The sequence below is a fragment of the Solanum tuberosum genome, unplaced genomic scaffold, assembly GCF_000226075.1.
Source record: "Solanum tuberosum cultivar DM 1-3 516 R44 unplaced genomic scaffold, SolTub_3.0 scf00081, whole genome shotgun sequence".
Classification (NCBI taxonomy): domain Eukaryota; kingdom Viridiplantae; phylum Streptophyta; class Magnoliopsida; order Solanales; family Solanaceae; genus Solanum; species Solanum tuberosum.
The window spans coordinates 239119-256023 of NW_006239008.1; the positions used below are offsets into that span (position 1 = coordinate 239119).

The 16905-nt window shown below is 35.8% G+C and overlaps 1 protein-coding gene across 1 annotated transcript in view; it reads right to left on the reverse strand.

Annotated features, from left to right (window-relative positions):
- The window catches only part of LOC102594861 (chlorophyll(ide) b reductase NOL, chloroplastic), a 29922-nt gene extending 22009 nt beyond the window's left edge, over positions 1–7913 (reverse strand). The window contains exons 1-2 of the mRNA XM_006346631.2: positions 7591–7913; positions 5989–6057 (exon numbers count right to left, since the gene is read on the reverse strand). Of these exons, the coding sequence (XP_006346693.1) occupies positions 5989–6057; positions 7591–7855 (334 nt within the window). The 5' untranslated portion in view covers positions 7856–7913. The remainder of the gene's footprint in view (positions 1–5988; positions 6058–7590) is intronic.
- Positions 7914–16905: the final 8992 nt, after the last annotated feature.

The following is a 16905-nucleotide window of genomic DNA, read 5'->3' on the forward strand; positions in this document are numbered from 1 at the left end:
CCTAAGTGGCTGTCTGGGTAATTAATATTTTCCGTCCCTAATTTTTAAAAATCAACACCACCACTAGGTGCGGAACTTCCTAGCGAGTAAATCCCAGTCATACTCGCCAAAACAAGTGCCACACGCGCCGCCAGAAGAATTTCTCCAGCAAGTTGTCAAATCCACGCGCCGGCGCATGCTCCCTGTTCCGGCCAGTTTTTTGACAATTTTTTTTCTACTTGGGTCACCTCTTCATTCCGAGGCTGCCCATATATTTTTTTCCTGATTCCGACCAATATTTGGCGATTTGATCCACTTTTTCGGCAACAACCTTTTCTTTTCCAGATTCCAAACAAAAAAATAAAAAATAAAAAATCCTGATTCTGGCAACTCATTACAGATTATTTTTTATTTTTTTCGGCTGCATATTCTAATTTCACAACATGTCTTTCGGGATTGATACTTTTGGCTCCAAGAATATAAGAATTGGAAGTTCAAGCCCTATGATCACTTCAGAACCGTTAATGGGAAGCTCAAACTATTTAGCTTGGGCTTCCATGGTTGAGTTGTGGTGCAAGGGTCAAGGTGTCCAAGATCACTTAACGAACATTGCTTATGTGGTAGATGAAAAGGCAAAGGCTAGTGTGAAAGATGCAAAAGCCAAAGCACAATGGGAGAAGGTTTATGCTCAATTATGTAGCCTCCTATGGCGATCTATTGATTCCAAGTTAATGCCCTTGTTTCGTCCATTCCAAACATGTTATTCAGTTTGGGAAAAGGCTCGTGCCTTATACACTAATGACATATCTCGATTCTATGATGTGATATCTCATATGCCCAACCTAAAGAAACAAAATTAGGTATGTCCACTTATTTGGGACAAGTACAGGCAGTCATGGAGGAATTTGAAACATTGATGCCAGACACTACGAACGTGCAAAAACAACAAGAGCACAGGCAAACGTTGTTTCTACTTCTTACACTTGTTGGACTTCCAATTGACCATTATTCAGTGCGTGATTATACTTTAGCTAGTCCTACAATTTTTACGATTGATGAATTATTCTCTCGTTTACTTCGTCTTACTGCGCCTCCCAGCCACAAAGTAGTTTCATCACCGACCATTACTCCTCTGCTCTCGCCTCTCAAACCATAGACAAACGAGCATATCAATCTATGGAGAATCGAAGAGGAGGAGGTCATCTTGGAAAACCTCGATCCAAGTGTAGTTATTGTCATAAGTCTAGACACACTCGTGACATATGTCATATTTTGCATGGTCCACCACCCTATTATGATCTTGTTGCTCTAAAGGAATATAATGAGCTCCTTCGTAATCGTGCAAGTAAGAAGACATCTCGACAAGAAGTATTCATTGCTCTGCTTGATCGACCATCCCATAATGCTCATATTGCTCAAACAAAATATGATGAGTTCCTTCAATATCGAGCAAGTAAGCAAACGTCTCCACAAGTAGCTTCGGTTGTTCAACATGATGTTGTTGCGGGTAATTCTTTTACTTGTGTTTCACGTCTAATACTCATGGATCATGAGTCATGGACTCAAGCGCTTCTGATCATATTTCTGGTAACAAATCACTTATGTCGGATATTGTTTATTCACAATATCTTCCTGCTATTACTTTAGCCAATGGGATCCAAACAAAACCAAAAGGGGTTGGAAAAGCCACACCCCTATCTTCTGTCACTCTAGACTCTGTTCTTTATGTCCCTGGTTCTCCCTATAATTAAGCATATGTTAGTCGTTTGACACGTGCCCTACATTGTGACATAACCTTCTTTGATGATTTTTTTCTCTTGCAGGACCGCAGTACGGGACAGTTGATTGGCACATGACATGAATCACAAGGCCTTTACTATCTTAACTCTTCAAATTCCTTCACAGCATGCTCTATTACATATCCTCCGGACCTCATTCACAAACATTTGGGACATCCGAGTCTATGCAAACTCTAGCAGATGGTGCCTAGTTTATCTAGTTTATTCAGATTAGATTGTGAGTCGTGTCAACTTGGGAAACACAGTCATGCCACATTTTCACATGGTACAAAGGGTCGTTCAAAGTCTATTTTTTTTTTTTGAGATTGAGAAAAAAAAATCTATTTTTTCATTAGTTCATTATGATATTTGGGGTCCTAGTAAAGTAAATTCCACCTTAGGATTTCATTATTTTGTTAGTTTCATTGATGATTATTCGGGATGCACTAGGGTTTTCTTAATGAAAGATTGTTATGAGTTATTTTCTATATTCAAAAGTTTCTTTGCTGAAATAGAGAATTTGTTTGGTGTTTCTATTTGTACTTTTCGTAGTGATAATGCCTTAGAATACTTATCATCCCAGTTTTCAGGTAGTTTATGTCTAACCAAGGAATTATTCACCAAACATCTTGTCCATACACTCCTCAGCAAAAAATAGGCATCTCATTGAGACTGTTCGCACTCTCCTCATTGAATCCCATGTTCCACTGCGTTTTTGGGGCAATGTAGTGCTTTCATCTTGTTATTTAATTAATATAATGCCGTCATTTTCTATTCAGAATCGAATTCCACATTCCATATTTTACCCTCAGTCACATCTCTATTCTATCCCTCCACTTGTCTTTGGGAGCACATGCTTTGTTGAAACTTAGCCCAGGAAAAGATAAATTAGCCCCTCGTGCTCTTAAATGTGTCTTTCTTAGTTGCTCTCGGGTTCAAAACTTGTATCGTTGCTATTCAGATAGTCTCTACCGATGTAACATTCTTTGAATCTCAACCTTACTACACGTATTCTAATCATCCTATTGTCTCTAAGATCTTACCCATACCTCAAGTTTTGCCTGTACCGACTTTTGAGGAACCTACGGTTACTTCTCCATCTCCTATTGTAGTGCCACCACTCTTGACTTATCATCGTCGCCCACGTCTAGCATAGTCCCAAATGACTCATGTCATGCGCCAAACCCTGCTCCCACTGCGGCCTTACCTCCTGCTAGCCAATCGGTTACTCTTCAAAAAGGTATACGATCTACTCGAAATACTAATCCACATTATACTTTCTTGAGTTATAATCGTTTATCTTCACCCCATTATGCATTTGTATCATCTTTGTCCTCTATTTCCATTCCTAAGACTACAGGTCAAGCACTTTCTCATTCTGGATGGAGGCAGACTATGATTGATGAGATGTCTGCTTTACATTTGAGTGGTATTTGGAGCTTGTCTCCCTTCCTACAAGTAAATCTACTGTTGGTTGTCGTTGGGTTTATGCGGTCAAAATTGGTCCGGATGGTCAAGTCGATCGGCTTAAGGCTCGCCTTGTTGCCAAAGGGTATACTCAAATATTTGGGCTAGACTATAGTGACATTTTTGCTCTTGTGGCCAAAATAGCATATGTTTGTCTTTTTCTATCTATGGTTGTCGTTCATCATAGACCTCTTCATCAATTGGACATTAAGAATGTTTTTCTGCATGGTGATCTTGAGGAAGAAGTCTATATGGAGCAACCACCTGATTTTGTTGCTCAAGAGGAGTCTAGTAGCCTTGTATGTCGATTGCGTTGGTCACTCTATGGTCTAAAACAGTCTCCCCGAGCTTGGTTTGGAAAGTTCAGCACAGTAATTTAGGAGTTTGGCATGACTCGTAGTGGAGCTGATCACTCTGTGTTTTATCGGTATTTAGCACCAAATTATATTTATTTGGTTGTTTACGTTGATGATATCGTTATCACCGCCAATGATCAAGTTGGTATTGCTAATATGAAGCAGTATCTCTTTCAGCATTTTCAAGCTAAAAACCTCGACGGACTGAAGAATTTTCTAAGTATTGAGGTTGCTCATGCTAGATTAGGTATTGTTATTTCTCAATGCAAGTATGCTTTAGACTTTCTTGAGGAGACAAGATGATGGGATGTAAATCCATTGACACTCCTATGAATCTGAATGTTAAACTCCTTCCAGGACAGAGGGAGAAACTCAGTAATCCTGAAAGGTATAGACAGTTGGTTGGAAAGTTGAATTATCTCACGGTGACTAGACTGGACACCTCTTTTCCTATGAGTGTAGTAAGTCCGTGTATGACTTCTCCTTGTGATAGATGCAAATGTTCATATTCTGCAATATATAAAGTCAGCTTCTGGTAAAGGACTACTCTTCGAGGATCAAGGCCATGAGCATAACACCATATATACAAATGTTGATTGGGCAGGATCACCCTTTAATAGACGTTCTACATCAGGATATTGTGTTTTAGTAGGAGGTAATCTAGTGTCATAGAAGAGTAAGAAACAAAGTGTGGTTGCTCGATCCAGTGTAGAAGTAGAATATCGAGCAATGGTTGTAGCAACTTATGAGCTAGTTTGGATCAAACAGTTGCTGGGAGAACTTAAGTTTGGAGAAACCAGTCATATGGAACTGTCATATGGAACTTGTGTATGATAATCAAGCAGCCCTTTATATCGCATCAAATCCAGTGTTTCATGAGTGGACTAAGCACATTGAGATTGATAGATACTCTCAGGAGATATTGTTACCAAATTTGTGAAGTCAAATGATCGACTTGCAGATATCTTCACCAAGTCCCTCACCGATCCTCGTTAATTACATTTGTAACAAGCTAGGTACATATAATGTGTATGCACCAGCTTGAGGGGAGTATTAGAATAGAATAGGTATACACAATCCTACACATAATAGGAATAGTTTATAAATAGGGTTCTCTATGTAATAATTAGAACACAACTCAATAATATATTTTCCTATATTTTTCACAGTTTCCTCAATGAAGTATAAAAACAATAGAAGGTCAAAAACATTGTGGGGAGCAATGTAAGTACAGGTTAACTCATTATATTACTCAAGTTAACACAACCCATATATTGAATTACAATAAGACATTCGAGGACTTTTGTGAAGCCCGATGCTTTCTCTTTATCGAGTTGATTAAATAGGATCACCATTTATCATTTTTAGGAACTTACATTTTCTTTAACTTTATTTCCTTTATCAATATTTACATCACTCTACAGACTTTGAGTCAAGGGTCTATCGAAAACGGTCTCTCTACCACCACAAAGGTAGGGTAAGGTTTGCCTACATCCTTCCCTCTCCAAACCCAGTTGTGGGATTACACTGGGTATGTTGTTGTTGTTGTTGTTGTTGACACGGAGTAAGTGTGTTCCAAAAGACTAGTGAACATAAAAATATGCACTTAAGTAGTCACATAAATTCTTAATTATAAAACAAATTGTAACAAGGAGCTCAAAATAAAATCAGCAATACAATTCTCTCAGTCTTCAATCTTCATTGGCTCAAAGCTTTGAATTTCTTTTCTATTCGAAATGAATAATAAAGATTGGTTGTCAGACAGTTTCACACTGCGATCGGTTTTTGGAGAGCTTTGCATGTCGTATTCCGTTTATTCTTTTTTATAAAAAAATTGATAGGTCAATAAAAGTTCATTATTCATATTTCATCCTAATAGAACAAATATTTGTCTTCATTGTCAAGATCTAGGGATGGCTTTAAGTTTTCTAGAAAAAATATCAAAAACATTTCTCGAGTCCAAGATAAGTTTGGGCACGACATCTTTCTAAAAGGAAAGCTTGGCAAAAACTACACTTTCTTTCGGTTTAGCTAGGGAAAGAACCCCCAAACATTTAAACTAATGTTCAGTGATGACTTGGCAAAATCTCAACATCCCCCTCCCCCTCAGTGGCAGAGTTTGAATCTCAGCCTTGCATTTTGGGACAATTCATCACCTATGATGTATCCAAACTCCTCCTATATCATCATGACTCTCGAACTATGGTACACCACTAATGGCACATCTATTGCCGTGATCCCACCATTTATTCTGCATATTTCATTTTTACACAATTGACTACCTTTTACACAAACTATAAAATAAAGCAAAAAAAATAGAGGAACTGAACAATGAGAAAACCAATAAGTCTATTGGTTAATGACATCATTGAAGTCAAAAGGTATTGTCACTTATGATATGAAATCACCTGATCTGGAGCAAATGAGGACATTATCACCTGCCTTGAGAAATTCTTTAGCTAATGCATAGCCTATTCCTGAAATAATAAAATAACGTCAATTCTAGACATCTGCAGTTAAGTATAAACAAAAATAGAAACAGTTGCATATTTCAGAGTGACTTGTTTTGTGTCCATGTAACCACTTTGTGAAACAAAGTAAGCAAATTGAAATATAATCCACGAGCACATGTTGTTAGCTACAAATATAATGGTTTTGCTAGAAGGTAAAGAATTCTATTAAAGTTGCCAAGCAACAGGAGATTGAACATATTATATCCCTATCTAATACAAAGTCATGTCTTCCAGTGATTACACAAAAACATGGTTGAGTTTCAGCATACAAACACCCAGTCACTACACAAATGATCAAAATGAAAAAAAAGAAATGAAGAGAGTCGTAATACATTAAAAGAACAATAAAATCGAGTTACAGAAAGGTTCACGTGACCACCTATGATATAAATAGACGTTGGCGGCTGTTTCAACCATGAACCAAGAAATTAAACATTTTAATAACCAAACCGTTGCATTTTTTGAATTATCAGGGAAAAGGAGACATTAAAGGCACTCAAAGGAACTACAAATCCAGATGCATGTTATAGCACTCCAGCTAAAGAAACTTGGCCTTCTTCAGTATAAAGCTATAAAGTTTACTTAGTTCACACCATCAACAGTTAAGCTTCATCATTCCACCATGATAAATAAGGTCTGGCCCAGTGGTTTGGGATTGGGACTTCCATGTTGGAGGTCTCAAGGTCGAAACACCTTGCCGAGTTTCCAGCGAAAGCAAGGGGTTTGCCTTCAGGGTCGAGCTCGTCGCACCGGGCTTGCCTAGTGCGGGTTACCTCTCTCATGTGGTTTGCGAGTTATTGCATAGGAGCGGGGGTTTTACCTTGTGCGCACCCAAAGGGTAGCGGCTACGGGTTTCCCTTGTCATCAAAAAAAAAAAATAACGTCTTCACTACTATGCAAACTATATTTCCCCTGCCATTTAGGTGATCCCTCATATTCTTTTGTTTCAGCAGAAGAAACTGCACGACCCTTGGGAACATCTTCAAAAACCCAAGTGACAATGAACCAATATGAAGTTGCAAAAGGGAGACCAAGGAGTACGTCAAACATTAAGACTAGTCATGTTGTTTCAAACATTAAAAAACTAACACCTTCTAACACTAAACTTTTTCATGTTGTTGTATACTTCATATGACTAGTCAGAATATATAAGACATCACCATTGTCCTAGTGAAATGTAGTTCAAACCGAGCCTTTAATAATCAACTTCAACTCAGAACATAAAAAGGTTGGCAATAAGGTCATTGTATCTGATTGTACACCATATTCAATCTTGTTTGACTTTTGGCAATGGTATTGACCCCTCTTGCCATACATTTTCAAGTTCGTCAGTAGCTTTTCACAAAGATAAGTTGCAAAAAGAGAAGTTAGAGATAAAATGAACATGTTTAACATCAATAGAACCCTAAACAAAGACCTAAGTACACTAAGACAGGGATCCGCAATCAAGACAAAATTATGATAACCCATTTGTACATTGAAAAATATTGAACTAACCTTTGGAACCACCTGTAATTAAGACATTGTAAGGAGGAAGCATTGGGTCCTTTGTATTTGCGTGTGAAGAAGAAGCAGCCTTCACAACAGCAGCAGAGAAACAAAACGAATTGTATTTAGATATTAAGCAAAACCTGGGAATGGGAGATACAATAGCTGAAGGATGGTAAGGAGAGTTAAATTTTGTGGTTGAGAGAGAGCAGAGAGGTGATTTAGGAAAGGATTGAAGTGAAGCGGTGGTATTGGTAACACTCATTTCAGCCATTGGACAGGAGAACGAGGGAGTAGTGGGGAAGGCAATATGATAACAAATATAATTAGTATCATATATGCTCTTTCCAATTCACTTTGTTATGGCCACATATATATGAGTTAGTGATGGCAATGGGCTGGTGTGGGGCAGTTTAACCCGCCCCATTCCGCATAACATTTTTTCTCATTCTCAACCCCCCACCCCACATAGACAAGCCCTGCATGAACCGCCTCGCATGATTTTTTAAATATATTTTTTTCTAATTAAGTTTGATATTAAAAAAAAAATTAATAAAAATAAATTTATTTTTTCATTAAGTTGTGTTAATTTAATAGATAATGATATAAAAAAATTATATTTTAGAGGTCAATTGGGAAACAAGTAAGAAATTATATTATTTTTTATTAAATCATTTTCATTTACTATCTTGAATATTTTAGTAGGTTTAAAGAAATTATATTAATAAATAATATTCTATCACTTTTATAACATGTAAAAAGTTAAAATAAATTTGAACCCGCATAGAATAACATATACATGCAACCCGCATTAGTTTTTAAAAAAACAACTTTGACCCACCCCGCATCACTTTTGCCCCGCACAACCTTAAACCTGCATCGTCCCGCATAGCCTTAAACCCACCCCACCCCGCATCCACCCTCCTCATTGACATCCCTAATATGAGTAATATTACTTTGAGGGTTATTTAGTGATTGATTTTGTGTTTGAGAATTCGAGCATTCCTACTAAAAATTACTTGTTTTTACAAGTATATTTTTAAAATATGTATTTAGAAAAGTGTTTTTTAAAAAATAACAATTTGTGTTTGATTAATTCATTTTTTTGGTCGAATTGTCAACTTTATTAAAACCAAAAAAGCGTAATTAAACAAGTAGATGTTGCCCATCTACTTCTCAAATTCTACCACAAACCATTCTAGCTAGGATTAAAGGTTACTATCATAACTAAAGATTCACTTAAACAAGACAGGAGAAGACTTCTAATCAAAAGATAAACAAACAGACGCAGGCCTCATGGCAGATGATCTATCTTCTTCAATGCCTCCTTCCACTTCTTTAGGTCTCTTCCTCTAATATGAATGTATAAGCTAATCTCCTTGCATACACTATCGCATTGGTATGGTGTATCTTGAAACGTGGTAGTATTTCTTGCTCTCCATATAACATAGACCACCATTGCAAATACACAATTGATTATTGCTCCATTAACATTACTCTTTGTTGCCCATCCATTTTCCCATGCAAGCTCATGCTTCCAGCTTCATATTTGCATGTTTATGCCTAGCCAGTTCACTAATCTAGCCCAAAAAGCTCTAGTTGCAGGACACTTGAAATAGAGATGATCAAAAGTTTATATGGCATCTGCATAATAGCTGCATTCCAGCAGGGCACATTTATGCCAAACTTTTGTAGTCTTTCTGTTGTAGCCAATCTTCTCCAAGCTGCTAACAAGAGAATAAATTAATGTCTAAGATGGACAATGCTCTTCCAACTTACTTTAGGATGTTGTGGTGTTAGATTGGTGTACATTTGATGGATAGAGAATTTAGTAACTACCATCACTCCATTCAACTCTGATCCTAACTTGGTCCCAATATTTGCCTAAGGACCTTCCTGGTCTCCAGAATCTTCTATATCACCCAAGTGGCATTTGATGAAATAGACCAGTGCTCCACCTCCTCACCTTTTATATAGAAAGTATGTGTCCATTTGATCCAAAGACAATCATTTTTCTCATGCACTGCCCAAAACAACTTCAAGATGGCAACATTATTCCAAACTTTAAGGTTGATTATATTCTGACCCCCAACTGACTTTGGAAGGCAAAGTTTCTCCCATGAAACCAGTGCTTCCCTAGAACTCAGAGTTGAACTTGTCTATAGACAATCTTTGCAAACCCCTTCAATCAATTTCAGCATCTTTTTTGGTAATATGAAGATTTGTGCCCAATAAGTTTGCATCCCAAACACTAGTGACTTCAATATCTGGATCCTTTGTACATAAGAGAGTAGTTTAGTTGTCCAACATCTTATTCTTTCAGTTATCTTCTCCACCAAAGGAATACATTGAGCTATAGTGAGTCTCTTAGAGGATATAGGCACCCCTAGATATTTGAACAACGACATCTCACCTTCAACATAGCCCAAAGTAGCTAAAATTGTTTTTTTTTCAAATCAGGTTTCACTCCAGCAACATATATGGAGCTTTTCTCAGTATTTGCATGTAATCCAAAACCTACAGAAAATCTATGAAAAGCATATTGCATCAATCGTATAGAATCAATATCAGTCTTGCAAAACTTCAAGAGATCATCTATAAAGCAAATTGCATTTCTCCAAACTGCTTACACTTAGGATGAAACTTTAAATAAGGTATCTCCTTCAGCATACTCAAATCTCTTTGAAGATACTCCATTTCTAGGACAAACAAGTAGGGTGACATTGGATCTCCTTCCCTGATTTCCCTTTTTCCTTGGAACAATGGTGTTAACCCTTCATTAATGATTAATGAGTATGAAACTGTGGATATGCACTCCATTACCCAATTCACAAACTTGAAAGGGAAGACTAGGCATGTAAGCAGTTTTATTAAAAATTCCTACCCAATGGAATCATAAGCCTTTCTTAAGTCTACTTTCATGGTGCATCTAGATAAACCTTTCCTACTGTACCACTTCAAAAGTTCATGACTAAACAAAATATTATCAATAATACTCATTCCTTCTATAAAGGCAGACTAAGAAGGGTTTACTAGTGTGCCAATCACTAGTTTTATTCTGTTGGTGAGAACCTTTGTAATGAGTTTATAGATGGTCGAACAACATGCAATAAGTTTATAGATGGTCGAACAACATGCAATAAGTCTATAATCATTTACCTGGTTAGGTGTAGTTACTTTAGGGACTAAAGTAATAGTTGTACAACTAACTTCCTTATGCAACTTGCCAGTGTTAAAGAACTCCATCACATCACCTGCTACATCCTCTTTGACAATCTCCCAGTGCTTCACAAAAAACTCCATTGGATACCCATCTATTCTGGGTGTTTTATCCTTAGTCATTCCCCTTAGTGCATCACATATTTCTTGCTCAGTCATTGGAGCAATTAGACTGCATTTCTGGTCATAGGTTAAACATGGGACTTTTCTAATATATATGGGCATGGCAGTTGTTCTATTGTTGTTCCCATAAGCTTAGTAAGAAAAGAGATAAACTCCTTCTCCATCAAGTTAGGGTCTTGGAGCCTGTTTCCATTTGCATCATGAATTGAAGTAATGGTATTTCTGCTACTTCTCAGCTTCATCTGTGCATGAAAGTATTTCGTGTTTGCATCTCCATATACTATTCATTTGAAAAAGTGTTTGGATAAGCAAATTGTGTTTGGTTAATCTTTTAAAAAAATACTTTTGAGAGTCAAATTACGAAAGAGGATAAGTATATTGCACTTTTTATATTAAGATTATTTTATAGAGATAAATCATTTTAAATATTTATTATAAGAAAATTAATTAAATTTTATTTTTATTAAATTAAAACGTACAAATTTAAATTTTCAATCAATATTATAAATAGATGAATAAAAAACAAATTAAATATTGATATAATATTAACATGATGATTTAAATATAATTACAAGCATAATAAATTTGAAAATTATTCTACAAATTAAAGCACTGCATACGAAAAATTCACCACAAAGATAAATAAATATAAGAAATATATTGGTAAATATGTATATATGACAGAAATGTTTTAGTCTTGAAATAAATAACTTCTTGCTTTTGCTTTTGTTTCTGCTTTTGTCTTTTTCAAGAAGCAAGAATTTTTAGCTGCTTCAAACTGCAGGAAAAAATTGTTTCTACTTTCATTTAAAAGCAATTTTGCTAATTAGTCAAACACCTTAATTTTCTTTAAAAGGTGTTTTTTTTCCTGAAAATTAGTGTTTTGGGCCTCCCAATAATAATGAACAAGCTCGAACTCATTTATCTTATGTGGTTATAGATTTGGTGCTTGTTTGGTTTCTTAATTGGAGGTTTAAGCTTTGGTATAACTATTATTGTCAATTGATTCCTTTACTTATGTTTTTCTCCTATTCTTTATCTTATTTCTTGTTTTTAGTGTTAGGTGTCATTTTCCATATTCTTATATTGTATTATTTGATATCAGAGCTTGGAATAAATTTGTTCCTACCAATCTAACAAAAATGACTCATGAAAAGCGAGCCACGAAACGACTTACGCTCGAGTCGTCGGCTTCTACATAAGCCAGTGGCTTCCACCTTCTAGCCACCTCCAAGCGGTTTTCGCGTTAGCCTCCTCCAACTAGTAGCTTCTGCTCCTCCTTCACGGTTCAGAGTCTCCTGTCACGACCCCAAAAATAGAGGTGAAGATACTCGTCTTATCCCACCAAGACAAGTCGGCCTAAAACTCAACCATAACGATAAAGTGTGGAAATAAAATAAAAATAAAAGTTTAATAACAATTAATAATGCGAATAACAAGTCAACTTAACTAAATCTCCAAAACATGGTTCTCACGTGTACAAGTCTCTAATGTATTACAATAGAATTGAAAGAAAGTATGTAAGTCTTAAATGATGTTGACTCTAAAGTAGAAAAAAATCATAAATAGGACTAAGAGGATCCGCTAAGATGACAAGCAACTACCTCACAAATCTCCACAAAAAGCCTCGGAAAAAGAAGAGAAGAGTGAGTATCAAGGGGTGTGTACCAAACCACACAGTACTCATCAAACAAACTCCTAAACACAAAGTTAAGGGTATAGAATACAGGTACTCCTTACACGCCAACCGAACCTCCACAACTACAACCTGCATAAAACCAGCCCAACCTAATATTAAACAATTTACTGTTTACATAGCACATAGTTCAACAATATCACTTCAACAATTACTCACAAGTTCCATAGAAAAGTACCTGCAAGTTCACAAATGATAAAGATACGCAATGTAACGAAATGTAATGTCAAGTATAGTGATGCATATCTGACCTAATGATACACACCCATTGTCTCTTAATCTGGGACCCATAGGGAACTTATCAGTCCATGAATCCATCACGGCATGTGATACAATGTTGATAATAAAGTCTGTCACAGCGTATGACACGTCCCTTGAATTATAATATCTTTCGCGGTGCATGACACGTCCATCAAAATGGCCCACTTCTTAAATTTGTTATTCTTTCTCAATTCACATAACACTTGACACAACCATGCCTCAAAACCAATGCAAATGACATGTTCACACAATTTAATGAGGAGATGACCATTTATATATCAATGCATAATTCACAACAACACAATCATAGTACAACATCAATTATGAATCAATAAATCTTTCCAATCATTCTCAACGCATGACACATCAATGTATAATCAAGTTGCATTTTATTACCCCCTTTTCCTCATTAGGATTATCCAATATGAACAAGTCAACTCATCACCAAATTCCATTATTCCCAACACATAAAACAAAAATATTCACGATAAAATACACTTAACAAGGGGTCAAGATATCCATTTGCCTCAAACAATAGAACAATTACTTCGGAACTTGAGCCTGCCCCTTTCCTTGGGCTTCCAAATCAATTCAATCTATTCACATAAATAATCATAATAAGATTTTGAAACTAACAACTCCCACATTACTATATGTCTAGCCAGACTCAAAAACTCACTCAAACCTATAATCAAGTTCCTAATCTTGGTACTAATTAACAAGTCAACTCTCATATTTTTTAAATTTCATGCCTAGAGTTGAGTCTTAATTCTTTCAAAATCATAATTTAATGGTATTCATATAATACAATGCACCTAATAATTAATTACATATCCCAATTTGTCAAAACTTGAATCATAATATAATAAGAAAATCCAAAATTGAAACTAGATACACCATCTGCAACCTAACCACAAAGGGAACAAAGAAGCCCACAGTGTGTATTGATTGCCAAACAGTGCATTGATTAACCTATAACATGACAATCATTACATAATACTTATATTTTGAAAATTCTCTTCAACCCTTTTTAATAAATCACGTCCAGTAACACCTTGGAGGACAATAACTCTAAAGCAAATTAGATAATCATCCTAGGATGCCCTCCAATCAATATCATATAATTAGTTGTATAGCCATTTAGGAGTAGCAACACTTTATGAATGTTTACCTGTAATACGAAGTGCGAAGCCTTTTTCAACCTATCATTCACAGAAGTAACTTTCTGCCCTTTTCTTTTCTTAAATAATTTAGCATAAATAGTGATATGCCCCACTACTTATTTTAATATATATGAGCCAAATGATATAGGGTATTAAATAAAATAAATCAACCATTAATTTAATTAATTAATTATTTCATTTAACCCATTAATTAAATAATCATAGTCATCGAATAGTTTAAAATTTCCAAATCAACTTCACGGACTGATCGAACATGACTCGGGGCTACTATCAAGAGGGTTAATACAGGAATTTTTACAAACAAAATCCAAAAATTACCTTTCGAGTTATTACATTATCCACCACTAAAATTCATGTTCGTGCTCGAACATATGGTGAAAGAAAGTACCTAAAACTTCAAAAATCCTAGGATATCTAGTACACATGTTGGACTCCGTCTCCCAAGTCGCCTCCCCCATAGAATGGTGCTTCCTTTGCACCTTTACTAAAGCAATCTCCTTGGTCTTAAGCTTTCAAACCTACCTATCCAATATAGCTATAGGCTCCTCCTTGAATGATAAGTCTGGACCCTACACCACAGAATCGAGTGAAAGCATATGAAACTCATCTGGCACATACTTCTGGAGCATAGAGACATGAAACACCGGATGCACAACTAGAGCATAGACATATGCCTTGTTTCCAAAATCCATGCATTAAATGACTCAGAGAAATTATTGTCAACCATGATATTTTTACATTGAGTATCAAAGTACGCCCGACACCAAGTTTGAGGTTTATCTTTCACCAGGTCTTTAGCAACTTCTTCATCTATGTCTCCTAATTTTCTCAATTGATCTTCAAAGTCCTCAACATATGTGGCCCACGCACACCACCACATCAGTTTCTTGGATTGTCCACTCCTCTTCTTTTTACACCAATTAGCCTCAATATGCCTTACACAATATTTGTACTTAGCTTCAGGAAACACACTCTTCTTAGCATCAATTAACCCCTATGAAATAAAAAAAACAGTCAACATCATTATTAGTTTTAAAATTGAAAACAAACAGCAGTATATTTGTTTAGCTCAAGGATGACAATTTTAATTATCAATCAATATACTTAACTACAAAAAAAAAAGAACTTGCAAACTGGAAAACTAAAAAAAGAATTAAAAACTTGAAAGGAAATGTCTTCTTAGGTATTATTTTAGTTATCAACCACTTAAAGCGGTTTAACTTTAACTTTATCATGTATAAATCAAATGCTATAAATAATTCATTTCAAAGAAACGAAAGGAAAAAAACATAAGGAAAAGACGTAAGTTTTACCTTTTGCATATCTGAGATGAATGTCATTCCATGTCCATCTTTAAGATTCAAAAAATACTTCAAAAGCTCCAAAAACCATTCCTATGTCCTGCCTGTCTCCTTATCTACCACTTCCCATGCAATAGGATAAAAATGGTTCATACAATCTTGACCCATAGCAACTAATAGTTGCCCCTTATATCTTCTCTTCAAAAAAGTACCATCCAGCCCAATAAGTGGTCTCAAACCACTTTTCCATCCATCTTTCAATGCTTTGAAACAAATGTACATCCTTAAGAACTTCCTCTTTCCTTGTAAAAGAGCTTCTTTTGATATATTAATAACAACATCACTTCCCGGATTAGAAGTTCTAAGTTCTTGTCCATATGCTTCAAGTTTGTTATAGTCATCAAGAAAACTCCCTTCTAGATTTTCAAGAGCCAACCTCTTAGCCCTTTTAACCTTAGATGTAGACACATTCATGTTAAAAATAGTATATAACTCTTCACGCATGTATTTTACCTTCAATTGAGGATTATACTGAACTTTTCTCTTGAATAAATGTGCTAGTGTGTTAGCATTAGCCCTCAGATTTTTATAACTAATCACATGTATGTACTGAATTCAATGTTTTGATGGAACAAGTACTACTTTTCTTATCCTTTGATACTAAAACTGTGAAGGGACAGCCTTTCAACACATTTATACCCGGCCCTAGTTGTATCGGTTTTCTTCACCCTTAGTCCATAACGATTGGCCATTGCATAGAAGCATATTATCCTTCTAGCTTCCGAGATATCCTTAAATGCTTGCCCTTTCTCCAAAACTTTATAATTCTCCAAAGTATCAGTCACATCCCTTCTTTTTTCGTGGCTAAAGACCTCAAGTTCTTCCTCATTATAATCATTAGAATCTGATTCGTCGAATTCACTAGAACTACTTTCTTGGTCAGAAGCTACATCATCATCCACAATATATGTCTCAGTATGATATGTGATGTTCTGAGCAAAAACACTCAAATCGAAAGAATTTACAGCAAAGAAATTTATCACTCTAAACTTCTTACTGAATAAGTACTGCAAAGTTCTCATACCATCATCGTTTGTCACCAAATAATACCTTCTAGAAGGACCAGTTACTAAAAGTTGATTTACTTTAGTGAACCCTAAATTCTTTTCGAACTCTTCGCAAACATCAACAAATCTAACATTATTGGCTTCATACCCAGACATAACATGCACCAAATTCTGATTATATAATAGCTTTGGAGAAATTACCCAGAGGTGTTGATGAGTCCGAGATTTGGACTCATTTACTACTTTATTTGTATAGATTGAGTGTCCTCAAATGCTTATTTTGTGCCAAGAATTGATGTAAAATCCTTGATTTCCAGGTATTTGGATTGAGGAACAAAGCAATGACACTAATTTGCAAAAAGGAACGAAGCGAGCTGAAAGAAGGAAGAAAAAGAAGACTGGTAATTGCCAAGTCTACTTGGTGAGTCACCGAAGGGTTTCTTGACCGCCTAAAGTTCCAGTGTGCCGAGCTT